Here is a 26,400-nt window from a genome sequence, read left to right on the forward strand (position 1 = left end):
TTTAAAAATTCTACTCAATTTTCTACAAAAAGTACTAGATATATTTTTGGGCTACTGAAGAATATTTGTTCTAACAAAAAAATAATTGTGTCATTTAATACACACTTTGTAGTTGCAAACTTCATTTTGTGACTATATCATGTTTTTTAGAAATGTAGAATTCATTTTGTCATCATGGGATGTATTATTTAGTCACCAAATTAATGTTATCAGCACAAAATACAAAATGTTTTGGTACATTTGATGCCCTGAGCATAAACCACAGTGGAAATAAAGTTGCACGGCACGGAACTAGGTTATAGCTTATGAATGCAACATCTCCAGGGCCCAGCAGAGTGCTTATTTCATTATTGCCCCAAAAATACCTCAATGCATGCCCATCTTTACTTGATGTGGGGAATCTTTGGGATGCCATCATTAATATAGAGAAGGAGTATCCAAATCTTGGTCCTTGTGCTGTTTTAAAATTACATGCTCTAGCACCCCTATAGTCCTTCAGTTGTTATTTAGGTACACCTCCATTTAGCACCCTGAGACCATTCCATCATTTTGCCCTTTTGTCTCCATCTTGCTCTACTTTTGTCATTTTGCTTTACTCTCTACATATTCCCTATTTTTACCATCTTGCTCTATTGCCACCATCTTGCCCTACTGTCTCCATCTTGTCCTACTGTCTCCATCTTGTCCTACTGTCTCCATCTTGTCCTACTGTCTCCATCTTGTCCTACTGTCTCCATCTTGTCCTACTGTTTCCATCTTGTCCTACTGTCTCCATCTTGTCCTACTGTTTCCATCTTGTCCTACTGTTTCCATCTTGTCCTACTGTCTCCATCTTGTCCTACTGTTTCCATCTTGTCCTACTGTTTCCATCTTGTCCTACTGTCTCCATCTTGTCCTACTGTTTCCATCTTGTCCTACTGTTTCCATCTTGTCCTACTGTTTCCATCTTGTCCTACTGTCTCCATCTTGTCCTACTGTCTCCATCTTGTCCTACTGTCTCCATCTTGTCCTACTGTCTCCATCTTGTCCTACTGTTTCCATCTTGTCCTACTGTCTCCATCTTGTCCTACTGTTTCCATCTTGTCCTACTGTTTCCATCTTGTCCTACTGTCTCCATCTTGTCCTACTGTTTCCATCTTGTCCTACTGTTTCCATCTTGTCCTACTGTCTCCATCTTGTCCTACTGTTTCCATCTTGTCCTACTGTTTCCATCTTGTCCTACTGTTTCCATCTTGTCCTACTGTCTCCATCTTGTCCTACTGTTTCCATCTTGTCCTACTGTTTCCATCTTGTCCTACTGTCTCCATCTTGTCCTACTGTTTCCATCTTGTCCTACTGTTTCCATCTTGTCCTACTGTCTCCATCTTGCCCTACTGTCTTCATCTTGCCCTACTGTCTCCATCTTGTCCTTCTGTCTCCATATTGCCCTACTGTCTCTGTCTTGCCCTACTGTCTCCATCTTGTCCTACTGTTTCTATCTTGTCCTACTGTCACCATCTTGTCCTTCTGTCTCCATATTGTCCTACTGTCTCCATCTTGCCCTACTGTCTCCATCTTGTCCTACTGTCTCCATCTTGCCCTACTGACTTCATCTTGCCCTACTGTCTCCATCCTGCCCTACTGTCTCCATCTTGCCCTACTGTCTCCATCTTGCCCTACTGTCTCCATCTTGTCCTACTGTCTCCATCTTGTCCTACTGTCACCATCTTGCCCTGCTGTCTCCATCTTGCCCTACTGTCTCCATCTTGTCCTACTGTTTCCATCGTGCCCTACTGTCTCCATCTTGTCCTACTGTCTCCATCTTGCCCTACTGTCTCCATCTTGTCCTACTGTCTCCATCTTGCCCTACTGTCTCCATCTTGTCCTACTGTCTCCATCTTGCCCTACTGTCTCCATCTTGCCCTACTGTCTCCATCTTGCCCTACTGTCTCCATCTTGCCCTACTGTCTCCATCTTGTCCTACTGTCTCCATCTTGTCCTACTGTTTCCATCGTGCCCTACTGTCTCCATCTTGCCCTACTGTCTCCATCTTGCCCTACTGTCTCCATCTTGTCCTACTGTCTCCATCTTGCCCTACTGTCTCCATCTTGCCCTACTGCCTCCATCTTGCCCTACTGTCTCCATCTTGCTCTACTGTCTTCATCTTGTCCTACTGTCTTCATCTTGTCCTACTGTACCCATCTTGCCCTACTGTCCCCATCTAGTCCTACTGTCCCCATCTTGCCCTACTGTCTCCATGTTGCCCTACTGTCTCCATCTTGTCCTTCTGTCTTACCATCTTACTGTGACCAAAAAACCCTTATACTGGCCCCATGTTTAGCCAGTGCATGATCTAGCCAAGATGGTGGCAGCCCATTGTTCTGTTTTCCCGCCGAAAGGGTTTTAAACAAAGAAGCTCCCAGAAGTCCCCTCCAGAGGCTCATACGTCATACGTTGTGTGACACTTACCACCTGCTCCATCTTGCTCACTGGTAGCATCTTGTCCTACAGTCACCCTAGTGCCCGGCTACACCTGCTGTGTTTTGATGGTTCCTCCCTTGCCTGTCTTTTCTATTAGAACCCTTAGCTCTCTCTAAACAGCAGGGAAATGACCAATGAAGGTGGTTCCTTACAGTCAATGTGTGTAAATCCATAGGCAAGTAGTATAGAGCCTACGTAGCTTATATATTTATATTTATGCCTATATCATGTCACATCTTTGTACAATTTACTGAGTGCCGGCTCTCTTGTGCTAGTTGTATGATATAAATATATAAAGCTACATATACACATTAGCACAGCCCTAAAATAATCAGCAGGAAGACACAATAAATCCGTGGGCAGTCAGAATGTTATCAAACGAAGTGACAGCTAAAAGATACTGATTCCCCCCTCGCTGCTGTTTTTTCCCGTGCAACGTTCCCCTCCCTGATTTCGGCCTGGGCCTGACGCCCATCGGAGCCCATAAATCTCTCCCAAGCAGGTTGTGACAGGGGCAGGAACACTAAACTGACACTTGTACTGAGCAATAGAGCTTCCTGCCTGGCCGATAGGCACTTCCTGTTGTTTCTGTGAATGGAGTGCAGGCCTGAAGCCGAGAACAAAAGCCACTTGTAGGGAATTAACCTCAACTATTTATCAAGTCTTATGACTGGGCCTGGAATGGGCTGAGAGGGGCCGGGATTTCCAGCAGCCGCAAACCACTTCGAAAGTCCCCGTAATCTAACAAAGGGCAAGAATTTGTTTTATTAAATGTAAATAAAATAAATAAGTCAATGACACATAATTACTAGTGAGTTTTGATATCATCGGGACACTTCCCATTGATGGCAATGGTGGGAATGCCAGAAATTATAGAATATTACCGACCGGTATCACTATATACATATAAGCGTCGGTCACTATATACATAGAAGTGTCGGTCACTATATACATATAAGCGTCGGTCACTATATACATAGAAGTGTCGGTCACTATATACATATAAGCGTCGGTCACTATATACATATAAGCGCTGGTCACTATATACATATAAGCGTCGGTCACTATATACATATAAGCGTCAGTCACTATATACATATAAGCGTCAGTCACTATATACATAGAAGCGTTGGTCACTATATACATAGAAGCGTTGGTCACTATATATATATATAAGCGTCGGTCACTATATACATATAAGCGTCGGTCACTATATACATATAAGCGTCGGTCACTATATACATATAAGCGCTGGTCACTATATACATATAAGCGTCGGTCACTATATATATATAAGCGTCGGTCACTATATACATATAAGCTTCGGTCACTATATACATATAAGCGCCGGTCACTATATACATATAAGCGCAGGTCACTATATACATATAAGCGCCGGTCACTATATACATAGAAGCGTCGGTCACTATATACATAGAAGCGTTGGTCACTATATACATAGAAGCGTCAGTCACTATATACATAGAAGCGTCGGTCACTATATACATAGAAGCGTTGGTCACTATATACATAGAAGCGTCGGTCACTATATACATAGAAGCGTCGGTCACTATATACATAGAAGCGTTGGTCACTATATATATATATAAGCGTCGGTCACTATATACATATAAGCGTCGGTCACTATATACATATAAGCGTCGGTCACTATATACATATAAGCGTCAGTCACTATATATATATAAGCGTCGGTCACTATATACATATAAGCGTCGGTCACTATATACATAGAAGCGTCGGTCACTATATACATATAAGCGTCAGTCACTATATACATATAAGCGCTGGTCACTATATACATATAAGCGTCGGTCACTATATACATATAAGTGTCGGTCACTATATACATATAAGCGTCGGTCACTATATACATATAAGCGTCGGTCACTATATACATATAAGTGTCGGTCACTATATACATATAAGCGCCTGTCACTGTATACATATAGGCGTCGGTCACTATATACATATAAGCGCTGGTCACTATATACATAGAAGCGTCGGTCACTATATACATAGAAGCGTCTGTCACTGTATACATATAGGCGTCGGTCACTATATACATATAAGCGCTGGTCACTATATACATAGAAGCGTCGGTCACTGTATACATATAAGCACCTGTCACTGTATACATATAGGCGTCGGTCACTATATACATATAAGCGCTGGTCACTATATACATAGAAGCGTCGGTCACTATATACATAGAAGCGTCTGTCACTATATACATAGAAGCGTCGGTCACTATATACATAGAAGCGTCGGTCACTATATACATAGAAGCGTCGGTCACTATATACATAGAAGCGTCGGTCACTATATACATAGAAGCGTCGGTCACTATATACATAGAAGCGTCGGTCACTATATACATATAAGCGTCGGTCACTATATACATAGAAGCGTCGGTCACTATATACATAGAAGCGTCGGTCACTATATACATATAAGCGTCGGTCACTATATACATATAAGCGTTGGTCACTATATACATATAAGCGTCGGTCACTATATACATATAAGCGTCGGTCACTATATACATATAAGCGCTGGTCACTATATACATATAAGCGTCGGTCACTATATACATATAAGCGTCGGTCACTATATACATATAAGCGTCGGTCACTATATACATATAAGCGTCGGTCACTATATACATATAAGCGCCTGTCACTGTATATATATAAGCGCCTGTCACTGTATACATATAGGCGTCGGTCACTATATACATATAAGCGTCAGTCACTATATACATATAAGCGCTGGTCACTATATACATATAAGCGTCGGTCACTATATATATATAAGCGTCGGTCACTATATACATATAAGCGTCGGTCACTATATACATATAAGCGCCTGTCACTGTATATATATAAGTGCCTGTCACTGTATACATATAGGCGTCGGTCACTATATACATATAAGCGTCGGTCACTATATACATATAAGCATCGGTCACTATATACATAGAAGCGTCGGTCACTATATACATAGAAGCGTCGGTCACTATATACATAGAAGCGCCGGTCACTATATACATAGAAGCGTCGGTCACTATATACATAGAAGCGTCGGTCACTATATACATATAAGCGTCGGTCACTATATACATAGAAGCGTCGGTCACTATATACATAGAAGCGTCGGTCACTATATACATAGAAGCGCCGGTCACTATATACATAGAAGCGCCGGTCACTATATACATAGAAGCGTCGGTCACTATATACATAGAAGCGTCGGTCACTATATACATAGAAGCGTCGGTCACTATATACATAGAAGCGTCGGTCACTATATACATAGAAGCGTCGGTCACTATATACATAGAAGCGTCGGTCACTATATACATAGAAGCGTCGGTCACTATATACATAGAAGCGTCGATACTGGGGAAAAAGGAGATTTCACCTTTAGTAAAGTGGTAGTGCCTGCTATATCTGTAAAATTCTTTTTTACATAGCATGGCAACTTGGTCCCATTTATGGGGGGTCAGACTGGGCCAATTATGGCCCACCAGAGAACCTGAGATTGAGTGTTGTATTATCCCATGGTCAGTGTTGGGCAAGGCTTCCTAGGGCCCCACAGAGAGTACCAACCAGAGAGATTTATAGGCTTGTGGGGGAAATAGCAAAAGGGCCAATACCTTCCCAGACTGGGGGGCACTAAGGCTTCAGCCCACCCAATGATCCTCTAGCACTCGGGCAGGTAAGCAGGTCAACTCGGGGTTCAGTCGGATCCTAAAATAGTGTATTTGGTGCCAGCGCTGGATTTGTAATCAGGGCACCCCAATGCCACCCCCTGTCCGGTCCCCATTGCTCCGTATGGGAGAAAAAGTTTAACATTTTGGTGCAGCCCTAGGCCCGGGCCTTTGCGGCCTTTCCACAAATCCGGGCCTGTTTGGTGCATCCCTGGTTTGGACAGAAGGTGTTTAATAGAGGAGGAGAGAGTCCCCAGAGCTAAACTCGTGCACTTAGGGCCCGGGGCAGTAAATGGCGCTAAAGAGACTTGGTGAAAGCCCCAACTGTCTGTCCATTCATAGAAAGGAATAAAATGAATGGCTAATGTGAGCGTCGCACTTTTCTCATCCGGTCGTTTATTTCGTTTAACATTTCCCGAATCGTCTGCTCCTAGGAACGCGCTCATTTAAAGCCACGGCTGTTTAATTTTAGTAAAGAATTCTGCCTATCTCTCTTGGTGGGAGAACTGGGTATAAATAGAATTTCCTGTGCCGGGTGGGGGGGGACATATTCCTGTTTTCATTCACTTTTCGCTGAAATCTCATTCACTTCAACTGATTGATGAAGGGTTTGTTATTCTTCTTTCTTTACATTTTGGGGACAAATGCGCCTTCCCGACTGGATGTTTTGGTGCAAAACTCGAGATCCGAATGATCCAAGTTATATTTTTAGAGCACAGTCGTTTATTTTCCTTGGACAATGCCTTTCCACTGACTTCATATGTTTCTAGGAAAAGAGCGATCAACAAGGGGCCACAATAGAATGTGAATTAATGGTTAAATGATTCCCTTTTCTCTGTAATAATAAAACAGTACCTGTACTTGATCCCAACTAAGATATAATTACCCCTTATTGGGGGCAGAATAGCCCTATTGGGTTTATTTAATGGTTAAATGATTCCCTTTTCTCTGTAATAATAAAACAGTACCTGTACTTGATCCCAACTAAGATATAATTACCCCTTATTGGGGCAGAACAGCCCTATTGGGTTTATTTAATGGTTAAATGATTCCCTTTTCTCTGTAATAATAAAACAGTACCTGTACTTGATCCCAACTAAGATATAATTACCCCTTATTGGGGGCAGAATAGCCCTATTGGGTTTATTTCATGGTTAAATGATTCCCTTTTCTCTGTAATAATAAAACAGTACCTGTACTTGATCCCAACTAAGATATAATTACCCCTTATTGGGGCAGAACAGCCCTATTGGGTTTATTTAATGGTTAAATGATTCCCTTTTCTCTGTAATAATAAAACAGTACCTGTACTTGATCCCAACTAAGATATAATTACCCCTTATTGGGGGCAGAACAGCCCTATTGGGTTTATTTAATGGTTAAATGATTCCCTTTTCTCTGTAATAATAAAACAGTACCTGTACTTGATCCCAACTAAGATATAATTACCCCTTATTGGGGGCAGAACAGCCCTATTGGGTTTATTTCATGGTTAAATGATTTTTAACAGACTTAAGGTATGGAGATCCAAATTACGGAAAGATCCCTTATCTGGAAAACCCCAGGTCCCGAGCATTCTAGATGACAGGTCCCATACCTGTATAAGATAATAACCTTTACACAACACAAAGGTATTGCTGTTGGTGCTTCCAGTAAAACATAACCCCTATACATTATACCCTATAGTTAGGGTTCCCACCCTGCCAGTGTTTGACCAGCCCGGTGAGTATACTACCAGCTGGAAATACAAATTTACTGGATACGACTGAATCCAAATCCTGCTGAAAAAGCCGAATCTTGGCTGAATCCCGAGCCGAATCCTGGATTCAGTGTATCCCTAATACAGATATTCCCTCTCACTGACAGTATCTTTTGAGTTATAGATATTTACACATTTGTACATAAAGGCTCCACATGTTCTCTCTGCATTCGGCCCATTTGGATGAACTTTCTATTCTTTGAGTGATTATTCAGCTCTTCTACTTGGGAGCTTCACTTCTTCCTCCCATAAAATGAAGACGTCCTTAACATATCTTACCCAAAGCAAAACATGTGCCCCGGCCCGTACCTCTGTAGCAGTGATCCCCAACCAGTGGCTCGGGGGCACCATGTTGCTCACCAACCCCTTTTATGTTGCTCCCAGCGGCCTCAGAGTTGGTGCCAATTTTTACATTTCTGGCTTGGAACCCAGTCTCAACGTCAACCCCCTTCCCACACCATGTACCATACTTCCTTCTTGAGGGTGCTATGTGGGGGGGAGATGCGCTGCCACCCACACGCAGAGGGAGTGGACTGGGTCGCTGGGCACAGTGGGGCCAACTGGGTTTTTTCCTGGTGCCCCACCAACCCAGTCCAACCCTGCTTAGCTTGCCTTACTGCACCATGAAACAATCCTTTCCACAGCCAGTTCTCTAGTCCCTGCTTTCTTGTCTGCATTGCTATGGCACAGTAACGGTGACTGCCATCCTGTAGTCTATGTGCCCAGTGGATTAGAGGGTCCATCAAAGTGATCTCAGCCACTGCCACTGCCGCCACAAGTCCCTGTCCCACAGTTCAACCAAATCAATCAGCGGCGCTTCTTCAACTTCTCTCTGTCCTCCATCATGTTGTGTTGGGGCAGGTAATACAACTGAGCCGTTAGCGTTATCAGGGCAAAACTACTGAATTGTGGGACGTATTTATAGGTATAAAGTGGCATAAGGTGCTCAAAAAGGCTGAACTTGAGAACAAATTTCATCAATATTCTCATTAAAATGATGTTTAAGTGCTTTATAAGAAATGAGAAATAAATGTTGACATAGCAATGTGTTAGAAACGAAAGATTCCTGCCATATTAGATATACTTATGTACATACTGTGTATATGAACAGATTTGGCAAATGTTACTACTCGAGCTCTTTATAAATAAAGCCATATGGAACCATGCAGCTCTGTATAACAATAGGGATGTCTGGATTCAGAACCAAAACCTCCATGTAAGGTTTGTCTGGATACCAGACCCAAACTGAACTCTAATTTGCACCTTCAAATATGAACAAAATAACAAAATAGTCTAAAAAAAAAGCAAAAAACGCTGACTGTAAAGCTGTACTCATGCTCAGATGGCTGGCCCAGACTGGCAAACTGTGGGTTTAGGCAAATGCCAGGGGGGCTGCTGTAAGGTGCCACAGACAGATTGGGTTGGGAAGTTTGGGCGATTGTGAGCACACTGCTGGGCATGTACAGTATGTACCATCAGACCAATAATCCAGCGATCCAGATTGTAAGGGAATCTGCCTTACCAGCGCGGCGGGGACGCCCGCCGCGCCACCATCGGCGGGGACGCCCGCCGCGCCGTCTTTCCTCTGCGCCAGTTCCTTCCTAGTGTGCGCGCGCGCGCACTTCCGCGTTGTTAAGCGCATGCGCGCTGGCGTGATGACGTCAGCGCGCAATGGCGCGAAATTCAAAAGTATTTAAAGGGATTTTTGCCTTTTGTCAGTGCCCGTGATAGGATTTGATCCTGGTGCTTTTCTGAGCCTTGTACACTTCATTTCTGTATCCTGCTTGTTGCCTTCCTGTGTTTTGACCCGGCTTGCTCCTGACTCTTCTGATTATCCATATCTGACCCCGGCTTGTACTTTGACTACGATTTCGTCTCATCCTGCTGTATTGATTACCCGGTTTGACCCTTGCCTGTCTGACTATCCTTGATTGCTGTCCGCCCCGACCTAGCCTGCCTGACGACGACCTTGTTTAACCCTATTTTGTACCGTGATCTGTGGCCTAACTGACTTTCTACAGTCGTGCCCCATTGCTAGCCAGAACTCCTGCTTTGCACCTCTCATATAAGTCCAGGTGGCATCCGAGTAGCTGAGAGCTCCTCCCGAAGCCAAAGGCGGTCACGCTACTGGTGAAGCACGAGCTGAGACCAGGGTGCTTGGCACTAGTTCTGGTATTGGGTGCCGACCGTGACATTATCACGGGCACTGACAATTATCTGCCCTGATGGAAAATATCCATTGGTTGGTATACCAGAGAGTCCAAAGTCATAACAGAGGGAAGTAGATAGAATTCCGAGCAAATTCCTGAGCCATGAAGAGTTTCTACTGGGCTTCATCCTACATCCTACTGGGCTTCATCCTACTGGGCTTCATCCTACATTCTACTGGGCTTCATCCTACATTCTACTGGGCTTCATCCTACTGGGCTTCATCCTACATTCTACTGGGCTTCATCCTACATTCTACTGGGCTTCATCCTACTGGGCTTCATCCTACATTCTACTGGTGCTTCATCTTACATTCTACTGGGCTTCATCCTATTGGGCTTCATCCTACATTCTACTGGTGCTTCATCCTACATTCTACTGGGCTTTATCCTACATTCTACTGGGCTTCATCCTACATTCTACTGGGCTTCATCCTACATTCTACTGGGCTTCATCCTGCATTCTACTGGGCTTCATCCTACTGGGCTTCATCCTACATTCTACTGGGCTTCATCCTACATTCTACTGGGCTTCATCCTACCGGGCTTCATCCTACATTCTACTGGGCTTCATCCTACTGGGCTCCATCCTACATTCTACTAGGCTTCATCCTACATTCTACTGGGCTTCATCCTACTGGGCTTCATCCTACATTCTACTGGGCTTCATCCTACATTCTACTGGGCTTCATCCTACATTCTACTGGGCTTCATCCTACCGGGCTTCATCTTACATTCTACTGGGCTTCATCCTACTGGGCTTCATCCTACATTCTACTGGGCTTCACCCTACTGGGCTTCATCCTACATTCTACTGGGCTTCATCCTAGTACATTCTACTGGGCGTCATCCTACATTCTACTGGGCTTCATCCTAGTACATTCTACTGGGCTTCACCCTACTGGGCTTCATCCTACATTCTACTGGGCTTCATCCTACATTCTACTGGGCTTCATCCTACCGGGCTTCATCCTACATTCTACTGGGCTTCATCCTACTGGGCTTCATCCTACATTCTACTGGGCTTCATCCTACTGGGCTTCATCCTACATTCTACTGGGCTTCATCCTACATTCTACTGGGCTTCATCCTACATTCTACTTGGCTTCATCCTACATTCTACTGGGCTTCATCCTACTGGGCTTCATCCTACATTCTACTGGGCTTCATCCTACATTCTACTGAGCTTCATCCTACATCCTACTGGGCTTCATCCTACATTCTACTGGGCTTCATCCTACTGGGCTTCATCCTACATTCTACTGGGCTTCATCCTACTGGGCTTCATCCTACATTCTACTGGGCTTCATCCTACTGGGCTTCATCCTACATTCTACTGGGCTTCATCCTACTGGGCTTCATCCTACATCCTACTGGGCTTCATCCTACATTCTACTGGCTTCATCCTACATTCTACTGGGCTTCATCCTACTGGGCTTCATCCTACATTCTACTGGGCTTCATCCTACTGGGCTTCTTCCTACATTCTACTGGGCTTCATCCTACTGGGCTTCATCCTACATTCTACTGGGCTTCATCCTACATTCTACTGGGCTTCATCCTACATTCTACTTGGCTTCATCCTACATTCTACTGGGCTTCATGGAACATTCCACTGGGCTTCATCCTACATTCTAGTGGGCTTCATCCTACATTCTACTGGGCTTCATCCTACATTCTACTGGGCTTCATCCTACATTCTACTGGGCTTCATCCTACATTCTACTGGGCTTCATCCTACATTCTACTGGGCTTCATCCTACATTCTACTGGGCTTCATCCTACATTCTACTGGGCTTCATCCTACATTCTACTTGGCTTCATCCTACATTCTACTGGGCTTCATGAAACATTCTACTGGGCTTCATCCTACATTCTACTGGGCTTCATCCTACATTCTACTGGGCTTCATCCTACATTCTACTGGGCTTCATCCTACATTCTACTGGGCTTCATCCTACATTCTACTGGGCTTCATCCTACATTCTACTGGGCTTCATCCTACATTCTAGTGGGCTTCATCCTACATTCTACTGGGCTTCATCCTACATTCTACTGGGCTTCATCCTACATTCTACTGGGCTTCATCCAACATTCTACTGGGCTTCATCCTGCCCTGGGACCTCTGGTTTCTACACAGGTTCCACCCTGACCTGAAGGACCATCACACCTAGGGGCATGTTTATTATAGTGTGTAAGCCAACATCACCGGTGAGGTTGTCATAGCAATTAGTCTGATTTTTTAACTTGAAGGTGTTCAATTCTAATTGCTGATTGGTTGCTTTGGGCATCCTGATGTAATGAATATGCCCCTTAGAGTTGCTACCTATTTTATCTTGTAATGCTAGCCTTTGGGTTGGGGTGTAACATGGGGTGGGGCAATTATTTCATAGGGTGGGGAAAGGGGCGGAGTGGACAGGGAAATAGGTGGGGCATAGGCAGGTTTGTACCTAGTAGAGAGGGTCAGGGAAGGGAGGGATTTGTAGGGTTATAATATTATTATTATTATTATTATTATTAATATTTTTAATTATATTGCCTGCCAGGGGCAACTAATTTGGGAAAATATTTATTGAGGTTCATAACTTGTTATAAACCAATGAACAATCAATATCAGCCCCCCCCCCCCCCCCCCACACCTTCATAAAATTCAGTTCCCCGGTGTCCCAATGCCTAAACCCCTTGGATTTACCTGGTCCTGCTATGAAGTAATGGGCTAAGGGCGGCCAAGCTCCTTGGTGGGGGTGGGGGGGGGGGAATCATCCTTATAATTTAGGAATCTCACCCTCAGATGCTTATATTCAGCCACTAGGGAAAAGTCTGTCCTGAAAACAAAAAGGAATTTCGCAGCGGGCAGGGGGCCAAGCCCAGGAATAGCAGCCGCTAAATGACTTAACAGTTGCAGGAAGAAAAACTCATCCTTGCGTATTTTTAGCCCGAGAGGAGGATGATGATTGGCCGTACTCTCTTTGTGTGATAAAGGTACGCATCCTGATGCCCTTGTAAAACCTAATATTATTTTCCTCTCAGGATGAGAGATTCAATAATAAACGACTTAATCACAGCTCTTGCCTGGAAAGAAAAACAGGAAAAGGGAGAGCGGCGGTCACCCTGGCCTTGTGCCGCCCCCCCACCATCGGCAGCTTATATAATTCTACAGGAATTCTGCTCTGTGACCCATTGTCTGCTTTCTCTTTCATTAAAAACTATTACTATAAATATACTGAATAACGAGACCTGTATTTGGTAGTTAGGATATTACTAAACCACTGTTATGGGGCCCAGTGTGCCATTTGGAGCAGCTTTGTCTTGCCCTTGGGGGGTCCAGGGTGAGATACCTGCGACTGTTCCGGTTCCTGGATCCGGGAATGTGCCTGCTGGTGGCTCTACTGGGGCCAATAACACTGAGAGACCATCCAATAAACCAAAACTAAATTCCTGTGGGCCACCAATACATCTAGAACACGTCCATTGGACCAAACCAATACTTATGGCATCCCACAGTAGGTTCTTGTACAACAATTACTTTATCATTTTGGGATTAATAATCTCTTATAACTCAAGGTCTTCTGATCGGGCAATTTAAATGTCCATTTAGGGCAGGGGTCCCCAACCTTCTTCTCCTGTGAGCCACATTCAAATGTAAAAAGAGTTGGGGAGCAACACAAGCATAAAATAGTTCAGGGGAGCCAAATAAGGGCTGTGATTGGCTATTTGGTAGCCCCTATGGCGACTGGCAGCCTACAGGAGGTTCTGTTTGGCAGTACATCTAGTTTTTGTGTTTCCAATCCAGGAATTCAAAAATAAGCCCCTGCTTTGAGTCAACTGGGAGCAAAATCCAGGAGCTTGGGGGCATCATGTTGCTCCTGAGCCATTCGTTGGGGATCACTGACTTAGGGGCTACCACAGGCAGGATATGTGCTTCCCCACATGGTTGTGGTCATTTTAATCACCCAAGTCCTCCTTGATACATACATGCTAATTTCCAATGAACTCTACCAGATATGGGGCAAGTTGGGTTCTAAACTAACTCTACCTGTCCATTGTTTTAGGGGGTCTCCTCCTTCTAAGCCCCTTCTGGCTGATCCCATTTACTCTGTGGCTTCTGGCCCAGTTGGAATGGGCTGATGGCTGGTTGCCCCCAGGTAACAAAACAGTAGTGCCCAATGCTACTGGCCAAAGCAGAAGCTGCCACAGGATAGCAGAAGGCAGTGCTAGTAGTGGGGTAACCATGGGATATTGCACGATATTATATTAAACAGCCTGAGGGAAACCCCAAGTGCTTTTTGAGGGGGGGCAGTTTTGTCTCCCTTAGTGCTCCAGGAGGGTCAGAAAAAATGCAAATTATATAAAGGGTCATTCACATTTGCTGCCCTGTTTTATGCCCCCTCATTCTCAACACACTTCAGCAGGATCATATCTGTGTTCTGCAGCCCCATATTCATGGGGCAGCTCTGTATTCATGGGCCAGCCCTGTGTTCATGGGGAAGCCCTGTATTCACGGGGCAGCTCTCTATTCACGGGGCAGCCCTGTATTCATGGGGCAGCTCTGTATTCATGGGGCAGCCCTGTATTCATGGGGCAGCTCTGTATTCATGGGGCAGCCCTGTATTCATGGGGCAGCTCTGTATTCATGGGGCAGCCCTGTATTCATGGGGCAGCTCTGTATTCATGGGGCAGCTCTGTATTCACGGGGAAGCCCTGTATTCACGGGGCAGCTCTGTATTCACTGGGCAGCCCTGTATTCATGGGGCAGCTCTGTATTCGTGGGGCAGCCCTGTATTCATGGGGCAGCTCTGTATTCATGGGACAGCCCTGTATTCGTGGGGCAGCTCTGTATTCGTGGGGCAGCCCTGTATTTGTGGGGCAGCTCTGTTTTCATGGGGCAGCCCTGTATTCATGGGGCAGCTCTGTATTCATGGGGCAGCCCTGTATTCATGGGGCAGCCCTGTATTCATGGGGCAGCTCTGTTTTCATGGGGCAGCCCTGTATTCATGCAAACATGGTGGTTTGCATGTGTTTTTACACTTTGCACACTTTAGGGGTCTTTTCCTTAATAATGAGTTTTATGGGATGTGGGGGTATGATCTCTTGTAAGTGAGTGGGAAACTCCAAACAACTGTCCCTGGCACTGCTCCAGTGGCAACTGTGGTTTCTCAGCGGCCAATCAGGCCCCCCCTGTTAAGCTTATGGAAGGGCCTCAATGAATGAGTAATAATTATAAAATCAATGACTGAAATAAGCATCTCTGTAACATACTAATTAAACACGTGTCCCTCCCCTTTCATAGGCAACTAATCTTCTCATTAAATATGCATAGCAAATGCACCAATCAGAGGCCTCTGTTCCAGCTGCTTGCACACACTCCCCTTAGCAATTTTGCTCAGCCCTCAGCAGAAGCCAATCACCGGGCACCGTTCGGTATTAGCGGTTTCACATATCTGATTGGTTAGGAAGGAGAATGATTTCTCATAAGAGACACACAGATTCCTCGTGTCAGACTGGGGAGAGCGCAGATTTCTAGGAAAGTGTCTCTGGTTTCATTCACTTGAATATTCCCAGCTGTTCCCTCCGAGCTGAGGCCAAACCCTTGTGTCTCTTCCCCAACGTGAGGGGCCCATCTGTCTGTAATATCTGTAAGCCTCCTGATTGGCTGCTGCTGCCCGTAACATCTGCATTTATTACTGCATTCATTAACCGTAATGTAATAAACTGATTTATTAAAATATGAAACATTTGCTACAGAGGCTTCTCTCTTATATGGGCCCTAAACACTATTCTTTTTTATTATTGATTCAGTGAAATCCTACAGGGGCCCCTCCAGAGTGAGGGGAAGGGCCACGAGTCTATAACCCAAGCAGTGGGTGGAGCTAAAACACACTGATGGCAGCTTACAGGGGGAGGGTCAGAGTGTCTGTAACTCAAGCAGTGGGTGGAGCTAAAACACACTGATGGCAGCTTAAAGGGGGAGGGTCAGAGTGTCTGTCACTCAAGCAGTGGGTGGAGCTAAAACACACTGATGGCAGCTTAAAGGGGGAGGGTCAGAGTGTCTGTCACTCAAGCAGTGGGTGGAGCTAAAACACACTGATGGCAGCTTACAGGGGAAGGGCCAAGAGTCTGTAACTCAAGGAGTGGGTGGAGCTAAAACACACTGATGGCAGCTTACAGGGGGAGGGTCAGAGTGTCTGTAACTCAAGCAGTGGGTGGAGCTAAAACACACTGATGGCAGCTTACAGGGGAAGGGCCAAGAGTCTATAACTCAAGGAGTGGGTGGAGCTAAAACACACTGATGGCAGCTTACAGGGGGAGGGGCAGGAAGTCTGTGATTTAAGAAGTGGGTGGAGCTAAAACACACTGATGGCAGCTTACAGGGGGAGAGTCAAGAGTTGATAACTCAAGCAGTGGGTGGAGCTAAAACACACTGATGGCAGCTTACAGGGGGAGAGTCAGAGAGTCTGTAACTCAAGGAGTGGGTGGAGCTAAAACACACTGATGGCAGCTTACAGGGGGAGAGTCAAGAGTTGATAACTCAAGCAGTGGGTGGAGCTAAAACACACTGATGGCAGCTTACAGGGGAAGGGCCAAGAGTCTATAACTCAAGGAGTGGGTGGAGCTAAAACACACTGATGGCAGCTTACAGGGGAGGGGCAGAGAGTCTGTAACTCAAGCAGTAACTTTATTTTATTGCTTTAGAAACCACTGCATGTGAATAAGCCCCCCAGCCATACGAGTGCGCTGACTGATAGAACAATCAGATGATGTTGGAAGCACAACAAACCGTACTGAATTCCAGGCATGAATCCACATGAGTTCGCTCCCAGGAACAAACTGGGGTTAATACAAATACTCACATATTATATAACCATAAAAACAAACATTGGCAGCGCAATAAAAGCAAATTATTTCTGGCTACTGAACAATTAATGCAATATATTCTTACATCAACTAGCAGCTTCCTTGCCAACGCCAGTAGCCTGCAGCTTCCCTGCCTCTCACTGGGGCAAAACCCATTAACCCTCGCTGGGCTGAGAGACCGACAGGAAGATTAACAGGAGAGGCCCTTCCTACAGAACTGATCATTATTAATGCATTCTGGATAACAGGTCCCATAGCTGTACAATAATTGCTCTCTCATTGACCCTAATTACCTGTAATAAGGCTACAGAGAGAGAGAAGGAGTTGGAAGGCAAACTGTTAACTTTGTTTATTGCTGTCCTGTTGCAGAAGTCGGTTCTCCTCCAGGTCTATTGATCAGCAGGCTTCTGCTACATTGTTTCAGGAGTCAGAACCAGCAGTGCAGAGAATCTGAAGAATCTACATCAGTTGTAAAATGTACTATAAGTCACCTTCACTGCAGAACCATTGTAGGTACCAGCCCCAGTCTGTATTTGCCACTCAGTGCAGGTTCCTGCTGTAATAAGTACTGTGACCTAGCAGCGCCATCTAGTGGTAGCCACAGTGAATCACATACTCACAGGCAGGAGAATACAAATTACAGTTATGATTATTATAGTTATGTTCCCATATTAATATGAAGCAAAAGAGATAAGTAATGAGAGCTAAAATGATTGGATAAAAGACTTTATAGCCCCAACCCCCATACATGTGAGTGTTTGGAGCAGGCAAAGCCGTTGGCTCAGATTAATCATTGAGAAAGTCCCAGTAAACAAACAGAACTTTAACCCTAATCTGCAGCCTTTCCAATGGGCACCGGTACTGGGAACCAGGCCTGCTGCAGCCTGTAACGATGAGAATGCGGTTTGCCCTGCGTGTGTCGCTGCTTGGAATCATTGGCCTGTTGGTTTGGGTGCTCGGCCGCCTCTTGTCCCAGCAACAAGGTACTGACTCTCCCACTAACTGTAATGGGGCAGATTGTAGGTGAATGGATAATGGTGGGGGTGGGAGAGTTTTATATCCTGGGGTGTGAAATGAATGGGGGCCTCCATCTTGTCCCTCTTCATGGCAGTAGTTGCCCCGGGGGGGTTGTTGGACAGGTGGGAATCTCATCATTCCAGTTTCTAGCAATGCCCCACAATGCTGGGGGTCGGGGTGCTCTATGTATAGATTCTCCTGCCCTGCCGGTGGCACAACCAAAAAGTCAAACTCTAAAAGGTTCATAAGAGCAATTTTGCTTCAGTTTCCTTGGTGGGTTTATTTACCCTTTAAAAAGTGCCACCAAAACCTTTTAAGAAAATTCCTAGGGTGGCCCACTCCTGCCGGGCAGAGCCAGGCTAACCCAACCCAGAGGGGCGCCCAGCCTTATCCACCCCCCAAAACTCTCCCCTATTGGCATTGCCATATGCAGGGTCAGGAGAGGGCAGGGGTGAGTTAGAGGAGGCAGTAGAGGTAAGTGCCCAGGGTATAATGCCCTAGGTAAGTGCCTCTTCCTATTACCCCTAGTTCCAAGGGCCTAGCCCTCCAGGCTCACTCCACCCCAGAGGTCCAGTTCTGCCCCGAGCCCTGGATAAGCCAGTCTAATGCTGAGTATTAGATTGTAGGGACAGGGCGAGAGTGTGGGGCTGTGAGGCAATGGTGGGAGTTGTAGTCCAACACGAATGACAGTCAGCTCTGCCTTGCACATAGGTGCATTCCCTGCATATGAATGAATTGGTGTCAGACAGAGAGAGGTTTATGGTTCAGCAGGAAAGAACAGGCAGCACATTCTGTCCCCCGGTTGCTCTGCCCCCACATGGTACATTCCGCAACTGCCTTCCCTGTCATGTGACTCACTGGCTTGGCACGTGCTCCCAGCAGCCCGGTGCTACTGAACTGACTTTCTCTGCTCCCAGCATCCTCCTCCCAGCAGAATTGGACCCCCAGACCCCCCCCCCCCCTTCCTTTTGGTGGACTGGACTTCCAGCATCCTCCTCCCAGCAGGACTGGACTCCCAGAACCTAGGAACTTACCCTTAAATGCCCATATACAGTGCAGTTATATGTACAGTATGTGACCTGCAAGGGGTGCATCAAGCTGTATGTCAAGCTGTATGCTGTGTAAAACTAAGCAAAATAAACAAATATGTGGTTCTTTATCACTTGACAGGGAAGCTGCCATGTTGTTAGTTTATTTAGCAGTTTCCTACACAAGCCAGTAGGTTGGTTGGCAATAATCCCAGTTCGGTTTTGTTCTTTCCAGCAGATCCAGAAGCCACATCCCCCACACTATCAATCACCGTGGACACGTTCCTTCATGTTCAACAAGTGAGGAAGAAGAAGCTGCACCATTTCTGCCTGGAGCATCCGGACCTGCGCACCCTACAAACGGCCGAAGTCGCCCAGAATCTCCTTTCCACCATGGCAGCGAACCAGAAGCTCCAGATGTTGTACTGCAAGCCAACATCTGAGGGGAGAGACCTCTGGGAGGAACTGCTAAAGCAAATAGAGGAAAGGGCAGACATAACGATACAGAGTCCAGTTGTCTATGATGGTCCAAGAGACTCACCACCCAACCCATTGAGTGCTTACAATTTATCAATGCTTGAGAAGGTCTTTCAGTCCTACACCAAGGTCCTTCTCATCAGAGACCCTTTTGAGAGGCTGGTCTCCTCTTACTTACAGGACTCAGCCGGAGAAGTCACATTTGACAAGTTTCTTGAGGATGGCCTCACCGATGGGCCTGGAGATGGTGACGGTTCTTGGACTCCTATTGTGTTCCTGTGCCACCCTTGTTTCATTAGATACGACTACATTGTCAAGTACGACTTCTTCAACACGGAGGTTCTTCACCTCATGAAGAGAATGGGTCTCCCTGAAAGTGCGTTGGCGCCACTGTTAGTAGACAATGGGTCCATGTGGGCCTACAAGTGGCTGAATGAGAACCTTCTCCAGCTGGTGACTAAAGAACATATTGAGCAGATTATTGAGATTTATTCCTGGGACTTTGAGGCATTTCCTTTCAAAATCAGTTCTTTTTGGAATATTCCATCACTCAGTGACGCTTAGGGGGATACTATTTGTTTGTTAGAGGAGCCATTGATTGAAGTTTTTTTGTGCACCACTAGTTTGGGGGCTTTTTTGGTTTATGCCAAGACTATCAAGGGCGCAAAGTGTTGTCCAGAAATCTGTGTCTATTTGACCTTCATCTAGAGAAAGTACACATGGCCAACCCTCCAAATGTATTCCCGGGCCCCAGTTATCTCTCTGGCCCCTCCAGTTAGGAACCACAGCTGCAGACTAATATGGATGATGGTTGCTATCCATAACAAGGGTTTGTGTTCTACTGGGAGTTCTGTTTACCCTAGAACCTGCAAAAATGTGTGTAATAATTGGGCACCTAGGGTGGCACAGAGCCAAAATGTCTACCTTTTGTCTCTCTTACCTAGTAATAACATTAGCAGTAAGTATCATTCACTCTCCTTACCCATAACTACTAAATCTCTCAGCACAGACACTGGGTCCAATGGAGATAGAAAAAAAAGTCTTCCCCCCAACTCCCCCCGGGTCCACTCTGCACCCCTATTCTAAGCCACTGAGATAGGTATCATAGCCAAGTTTGTTAAAACTAATTTCTGTTATTTGCTGACATCTGCTGGCCAGTCTGGGAATAAATATTTTCAATTCCAAACGCAGCAAACTGCTCTCCCATAATCCCATGTTGTTATACAGTATATTTAGGGCGCAACATTGGGGGGGCCCCAGGCAGGTACCTTTCCTGCCTACCTCTAAGCACTCTTGTGTCCCCCGCCGGGTTGCCTGGGGTGCCCAGTTGGCTTGCCCCCCCCCTGAGTACAGTGCTTGCCCATTTGGCACTTCTGGTACTTTTAGTGCCAGTTTTTGAACATTTTGTGCTCTTTCACTTTAGGGGCATTCCCTAGGGGGCTTTTACTTTATCTAGGAAACAACAAATTAATACTTTCCTTAATATGAACACATACAGCAAAAATATGATTTATTACATGCAAGAATATACAACTGATTTGGACAGCCCATGTCTCCTGATTTAGTCCTGTTTCTCCTAAACGCACCAGTGCCAAATATTTATAGTTTTATGGAGATTTTTTACTTGTATGGGTCAAAAACTCCCAGCAGTACAATTACAAAGGACCACAAGTTCCACTAACAGTAGGTTTAACATAGGTTTTGAAATAACAGATTCTGATGAATCCAAAATGGGTAACTATGTTCTTTCCAAACTACCAAACTGCAAAGCTTTAAAGTTGGTGATTTTGATAACATTTCTGTAAAAAAAACCTCAAAACTTCCACTTTGCAGCATCTTTTCTCCTAGATTACCAACAGGTGGTTCAGGTCATAAATCGAATATGGCTAGAAATGCTGTGTTTTATTCATTGTACTTACTATACCAGCCCAGAGGTTCCACTGCCCTGTAACAGTAGTGATCCAGGCTGTTCCCAACAGCTCCCCATCTTGGATCTTGTTAGGCCATCTTTTGTGTGTCAGTGGCACTACACGTGCTCAGTGGGCTCTGGGCTGCTCATGTGAAGCCGATGCTACAGGGCCACTGTTGGACTGAGCTACATAGGGCCCACCAAAAAGCCTGAAAAGCCTAATGGAAGCCACTGAAGAGTATCTCAGTTATAAGATAAAGGAGTCCCACGGTAATTCAGTTGCTCCGGACTCACTGGCATCTCTATGCTTTCTGCTTGGCGTTGGCCCTGGTACAACCCTGCTATGGGCACAAACAGGCACAGGCTATGTTATCAGTTAAACAGGAAAATCATTTTATTAAAAGAAGCAAAGCTCATACAGTAATTCATGTTATTATATTAAAATATTTGCTCGTCACTCCCCATAGCTTCTGTAAAGGTTTCAGTCTTATGTCATTTCCATTGTTCTCTCTCTAAGAAACCCTACATCTCCCGGCCTATCATGAGCAACAGAGTAAATATTCCACTAATTAACTAAAAGCAGCAAAGCCTGGTGTATTGTTCTGAAAACAGACAGATCTGCTTCAAATGAGACCCCATTAATCCGCTCTATTCAAGAAATCAAGAAACAGGGTGGTGGACAAAATAATGGAAACTGTAATATAAAGTAACTAATAATATGGATCTGGTCAGTTATTGGCCCTGCAGACTCAATGGAAATGTATTAAATCAGATGAACTGCTGTAAGGGGGAATGTTGTTCCACTATCCCCATTGGGCAGCTTCCTGTTGTTCCACTGTCCCCATTGGGCAGCTTCCTGCTGTTCCACTGTCCCCATTGAGCAGCTTCCTGCTGTTCCACTATCCCCATTGGGCATCTTCCTGTTGTTCCACTATCCCCATTGGGCAGCTTCCTGCTGTTCCACTATCCCCATTGGGCATCTTCCTGCTGTTCCACTATCCCCATTGGGCATCTTCCTGTTGTTCCACTATCCCCATTGGGCAGCTTCCTGCTGTTCCCCTGTCCCCATTGAGCAGCTTCCTGCTGTTCCACTATCCCCATTGGGCAGCTTCCTGCTGTTCCACTATCCCCATTGAGCAGCTTCCTGCTGTTCCACTGTCCCCATTGGGCAGCTTCCTGCTGTTCCCCTGTCCCCATTGAGCAGCTTCCTGCTGTTCCACTATCCCCATTGGGCATCTTCCTGTTGTTCCACTATCCCCATTGGGCATCTTCCTGTTGTTCCCCTGTCCCCATTGAGCAGCTTCCTGCTGTTCCACTATCCCCATTGGGCATCTTCCTGTTGTTCCACTATCCCCATTGGGCAGCTTCCTGCTGTTCCACTGTCCCCATTGAGCAGCTTCCTGCTGTTCCACTATCCCCATTGAGCAGCTTCCTGCTGTTCCACTGTCCCCATTGGGCAGCTTCCTGCTGTTCCCCTGTCCCCATTGAGCAGCTTCCTGCTGTTCCACTATCCCCATTGGGCATCTTCCTGTTGTTCCACTATCCCCATTGGGCAGCTTCCTACTGTTCCACTTTCCCCATTGAGCAGCTTCCTGCTGTTCCACTGTCCCCATTGGGCAGCTTCCTGCTGTTCCACTGTCCCCATTGGGCAGCTTCCTGCTGTTCCACTATCCCCATTGGGCAGCTTCCCGTTCTAAGGGGGATGATGGGAAGGGACTGTTCTGCTTACTCTGGTTTCAAAGCAAACCTCAAAGGGGCAGAAGTACCACTGTGATACATATGCCCAGACTATTAACATGGTAACAAAGTATTTGTGGTTGTAAAAAGACACACGTCCATCAGGTTCACCCTGTTTGTCCAAATGAAACCTTTCTATCTGCTCCAGAGGAAAGCAAAACACCCCACCCAAAAAAATCCTTCCTGTCTTCTAAAGGGCAATCAGACCAGTCCTTGTACCAACCTAGTACTAAGAGTTTATTTCAGTAACTGTGTATTTTCTCCCTTGCTAAGAAGGAATTCAACCCTTTCTTGAATGTGTCCATGTATCTGCCATCCCAGACCCTCTATTGTAACCGCTGGCGCAAGGCACTTGGCACTGAAGGCTTCTGGCACTACTGGCCAACAATCAACTCTAAATCATTTGTACCACAATTATTTCCAGTATCCCCCACTGCTATAGCCAGTTTTGTTTTTCTGCCTCAATTGGTTCCAGTAGATACCGGGCCCAGTTCCACCAGATGCACCACAGTACCAGGTGGCATCATGGATGGGAGATGGGCACAGCGGTCAGACATGTCAGACATTCCATGTTTACAGATACAATACACCATATAGATACAATATGTGCATTAATGTCAGCGCTATGCGTAATAATCAAGTAGAATATAAACATTAAAAATGACCACCAAGAAGGTGATGCTGCAATTTAGCCTCATCGTTAGAGGGAGTTTTCATTACTGTTTCTAACACCCCTGTGTGTTTCCTTATGGATCAGTAAAGGCTCAGTTACACCGTCTCTTGGTGCAGTCTCTCCTGGGCAAGAGCTTGTACCCAAATCCATTTCGGGATTCTCTTGTACAGGAATTCCCACTGGGGAAACGGTGTCCCCATTATGTTCACTCCGGTCTTCTTCAGGACTCTCCTTCACGGAGACAGCGCCCCCTCCTGGTCTAAGGTTCTCTTGATTCACTCTGACAATCTCCCCATTAGAATGAGGCTTGTCTGGTTCATGGTTGTCCCCTGTAGCACCAACCGCCCCCAGTCGTCCCATTTCAATAGCCACGTCTCTCTGATCAGTTTGGTTTCCCACACTAAGAAATAACATAAGGGAGAAAAATATTTAGCCAAACCTTGTTCCTTTATGAGCTTAAAGGGAAACTACACCCCCAGAACGAATACGTAACCAACAGACAGTTTATATTATATTAAGTGGCCTATTAAAGAATCTCCCCAAACTGGAATATATATATCAGTAAATATTGCCCTTTTACATCCTTTCCCTTGAGCCGCCATTTAGTGATGGGCTGTGTGCTCCCTCAGAGATCAGCTGACAGGAAGTGATGCAGCTCTAACTGTAACAGGAAGTAGTGTGGGAGCAAAAGGCAGAACTCTGCCCATTCATTGGCTGATGGGGCCTAGCATATATGTGTGCCTTGGCTTGTTTGTGTGCACTGTGACTCCTATGATCCCAGGGGGCGGCCCTTAGTACCTAAAATGGCAGTTTCCTATTTAGGATTACTCAATGGCACATACTGATAAAAAAATATATTTTTATGAAAGCAGGGCCTGTCTGTCCATTCTCTACCTAGTCAGAAAGTGTATTGTTTCCCTGAGTACTCTGGCAATGTAAGTCCAGCTTAATTCTTCATAACATGGAACTCACAATAAGTAACTGAATAGCAAAATACTGATACTCACTGCTCAGCGGCACCTTGCTTAGGTCTTTTCCTGTAAAACAGACAATGTACATCAATTCCAGCAACATCCAATCAACTCCCAACAAATTGAAGGAAAGTATAACGATTACCTTTTATATATATAAACCACAAGTATAATTAAAAGGAAGCCAACAATAAGAATTGGTACTATAATTGCCACTTCCACAGGTTCCCTAGTAAAGCTCTGTGTTGGTGGAGGAGCAGAAATCTGTCTGGAGTAGTTGGCTTCACTGCTTCCAATTGGGGAATTGTCACAACATCCTGAAATGACAAGTTAGAGATTAATGTTTCTGATCATATAAAGACATAAAATTGATGCCCAACCCAATAAGTTGAACCCCAGATTTGACTTGTCTCTACACCACCCGCTGACCAATAATGGCAGGGATATGTGAGGTGGGAACATACTGGCTGGAAAATCCTCAGAGAGTTGGCATGCTAAGGTGTCATGGAGGTCCCAAGGGGAAGAGGTTAGAAGATGTATTCACTCCAGTATGGGGGACTTAAGAGGGACTTAAATAAATACAGCCATATTCACTCACAGTAATGCTACTCTGTTACACAGCATTTCTTCCCTTCTATTCTGTACACATGTTCTTCTGTATCGGACTTCCTTCTCTCAGCTCAAACCAATAGGGCTCAGCTTTCTCCTCTCCCCCTCCCCTTTCCCTCCTTTCTCTGCTGTAATCTAAGCCCAGAGCACAGAGATGCAAGCAGGAAGTTACGTCAGACCAAGCTAAAATGGCAGCTGCTTTTTTTAAACAAGCACAGAGGGCTGTTTACTCAGTTATGGTAAAGCTTACTACAGAGTAAATATAGCGACACATGGCAGGGGATAAGGCTAAGCAGCAGTACAGTCACTTTAATGTCCATTTTCATGGCTGGCACAGCTCTATCCTATAGTTCCTGGTTCCTCAGTACCCATACAGCATAATAAAGTAAAGCTGCTATGTCTTTTGATTTTCTCTGCTCTGATTGGATGCAAAGAGGAATAAGGCCACTAAGGTGCTAAAATCCGCCCTTATACATCCCCATAGGACAGTAAGAGCTCTAGTACAATAACAGCTTCACTGTGGTCCCACTTAATAAGGTCCCACCCAGGGTATTTTGTACTGGGCTACTTTAGTATGTATCGGAGTATATTATTACCTGCAAGTGCAACTGGAACGGGAGGTGTACGGCCAGTGCCATATTCCAAAAATAAATCCTTATATACCAGACCTGGCACGTATAGGAGCACACACTTCCGTGTCTCGCTCAGTTCCACCACTAATTCATTACATTTTGCTGTAAGAGAATGGCCAGTAAACTGGAAACTGCAGAAATTCTCCTTGCCGGCTTTACTGATTGTCAAGGGCTGGTTCAGCAGATCTTCCCCAGTGCAGAATTCATGGATTTGGCACGAGGAACACAACGAAGATGCTGTATAAGGCAGAAATAAAGATTATGTAGCGAAAAACTTATATATAGATGCATAATTGTATTTATAAAGCTACCTGTCTGACTTTGAGCCGGACAGCC

At 45.3% G+C, this 26,400-nt stretch overlaps 2 protein-coding genes across 6 annotated transcripts in view; one reads left to right on the plus strand and one right to left on the minus strand.

Moving 5' to 3' along the window:
* Window positions 1–17,818: 17,818 nt before the first annotated feature.
* LOC100497654 (carbohydrate sulfotransferase 10-like) lies at window positions 17,819–21,079 on the plus strand. Of its 2 annotated transcripts, none has more exons than XM_002938846.3 (2): window positions 17,819–17,994; window positions 19,292–21,079. In XM_002938846.3, the coding sequence occupies exons 1-2, from the start codon at window positions 17,904–17,906 to the stop codon at window positions 20,095–20,097; spliced, it is 897 nt and encodes a 298-aa protein (XP_002938892.1). In that variant the 5' UTR covers window positions 17,819–17,903; the 3' UTR covers window positions 20,098–21,079. The 2 variants fall into 2 exon arrangements, with proteins under 2 accessions (XP_002938892.1, XP_004914871.1); XM_004914814.2 differs by having other exon boundaries at window positions 19,295–21,079.
* A 732-nt stretch (window positions 21,080–21,811) lies between these two features.
* Window positions 21,812–26,400, minus strand: part of LOC101735255 (titin homolog) — a 26,225-nt gene continuing 21,636 nt past the window's right edge. For all 4 annotated transcript variants that reach the window (XM_031902381.1, XM_031902378.1, XM_031902380.1 and 1 more), the window contains 4 exons: window positions 26,029–26,301; window positions 24,969–25,140; window positions 24,860–24,889; window positions 21,812–24,252 (listed from right to left, as the gene is read on the minus strand). In XM_031902381.1, coding sequence (XP_031758241.1) covers window positions 23,880–24,252; window positions 24,860–24,889; window positions 24,969–25,140; window positions 26,029–26,301 — 848 coding nt within the window. In that variant the 3' untranslated portion in view covers window positions 21,812–23,879. The remainder of the gene's footprint in view (window positions 24,253–24,859; window positions 24,890–24,968; window positions 25,141–26,028; window positions 26,302–26,400) is intronic.

Source organism: Xenopus tropicalis, chromosome 5, assembly GCF_000004195.4.
Source record: "Xenopus tropicalis strain Nigerian chromosome 5, UCB_Xtro_10.0, whole genome shotgun sequence".
In the NCBI taxonomy this organism is placed as follows: domain Eukaryota; kingdom Metazoa; phylum Chordata; class Amphibia; order Anura; family Pipidae; genus Xenopus; species Xenopus tropicalis.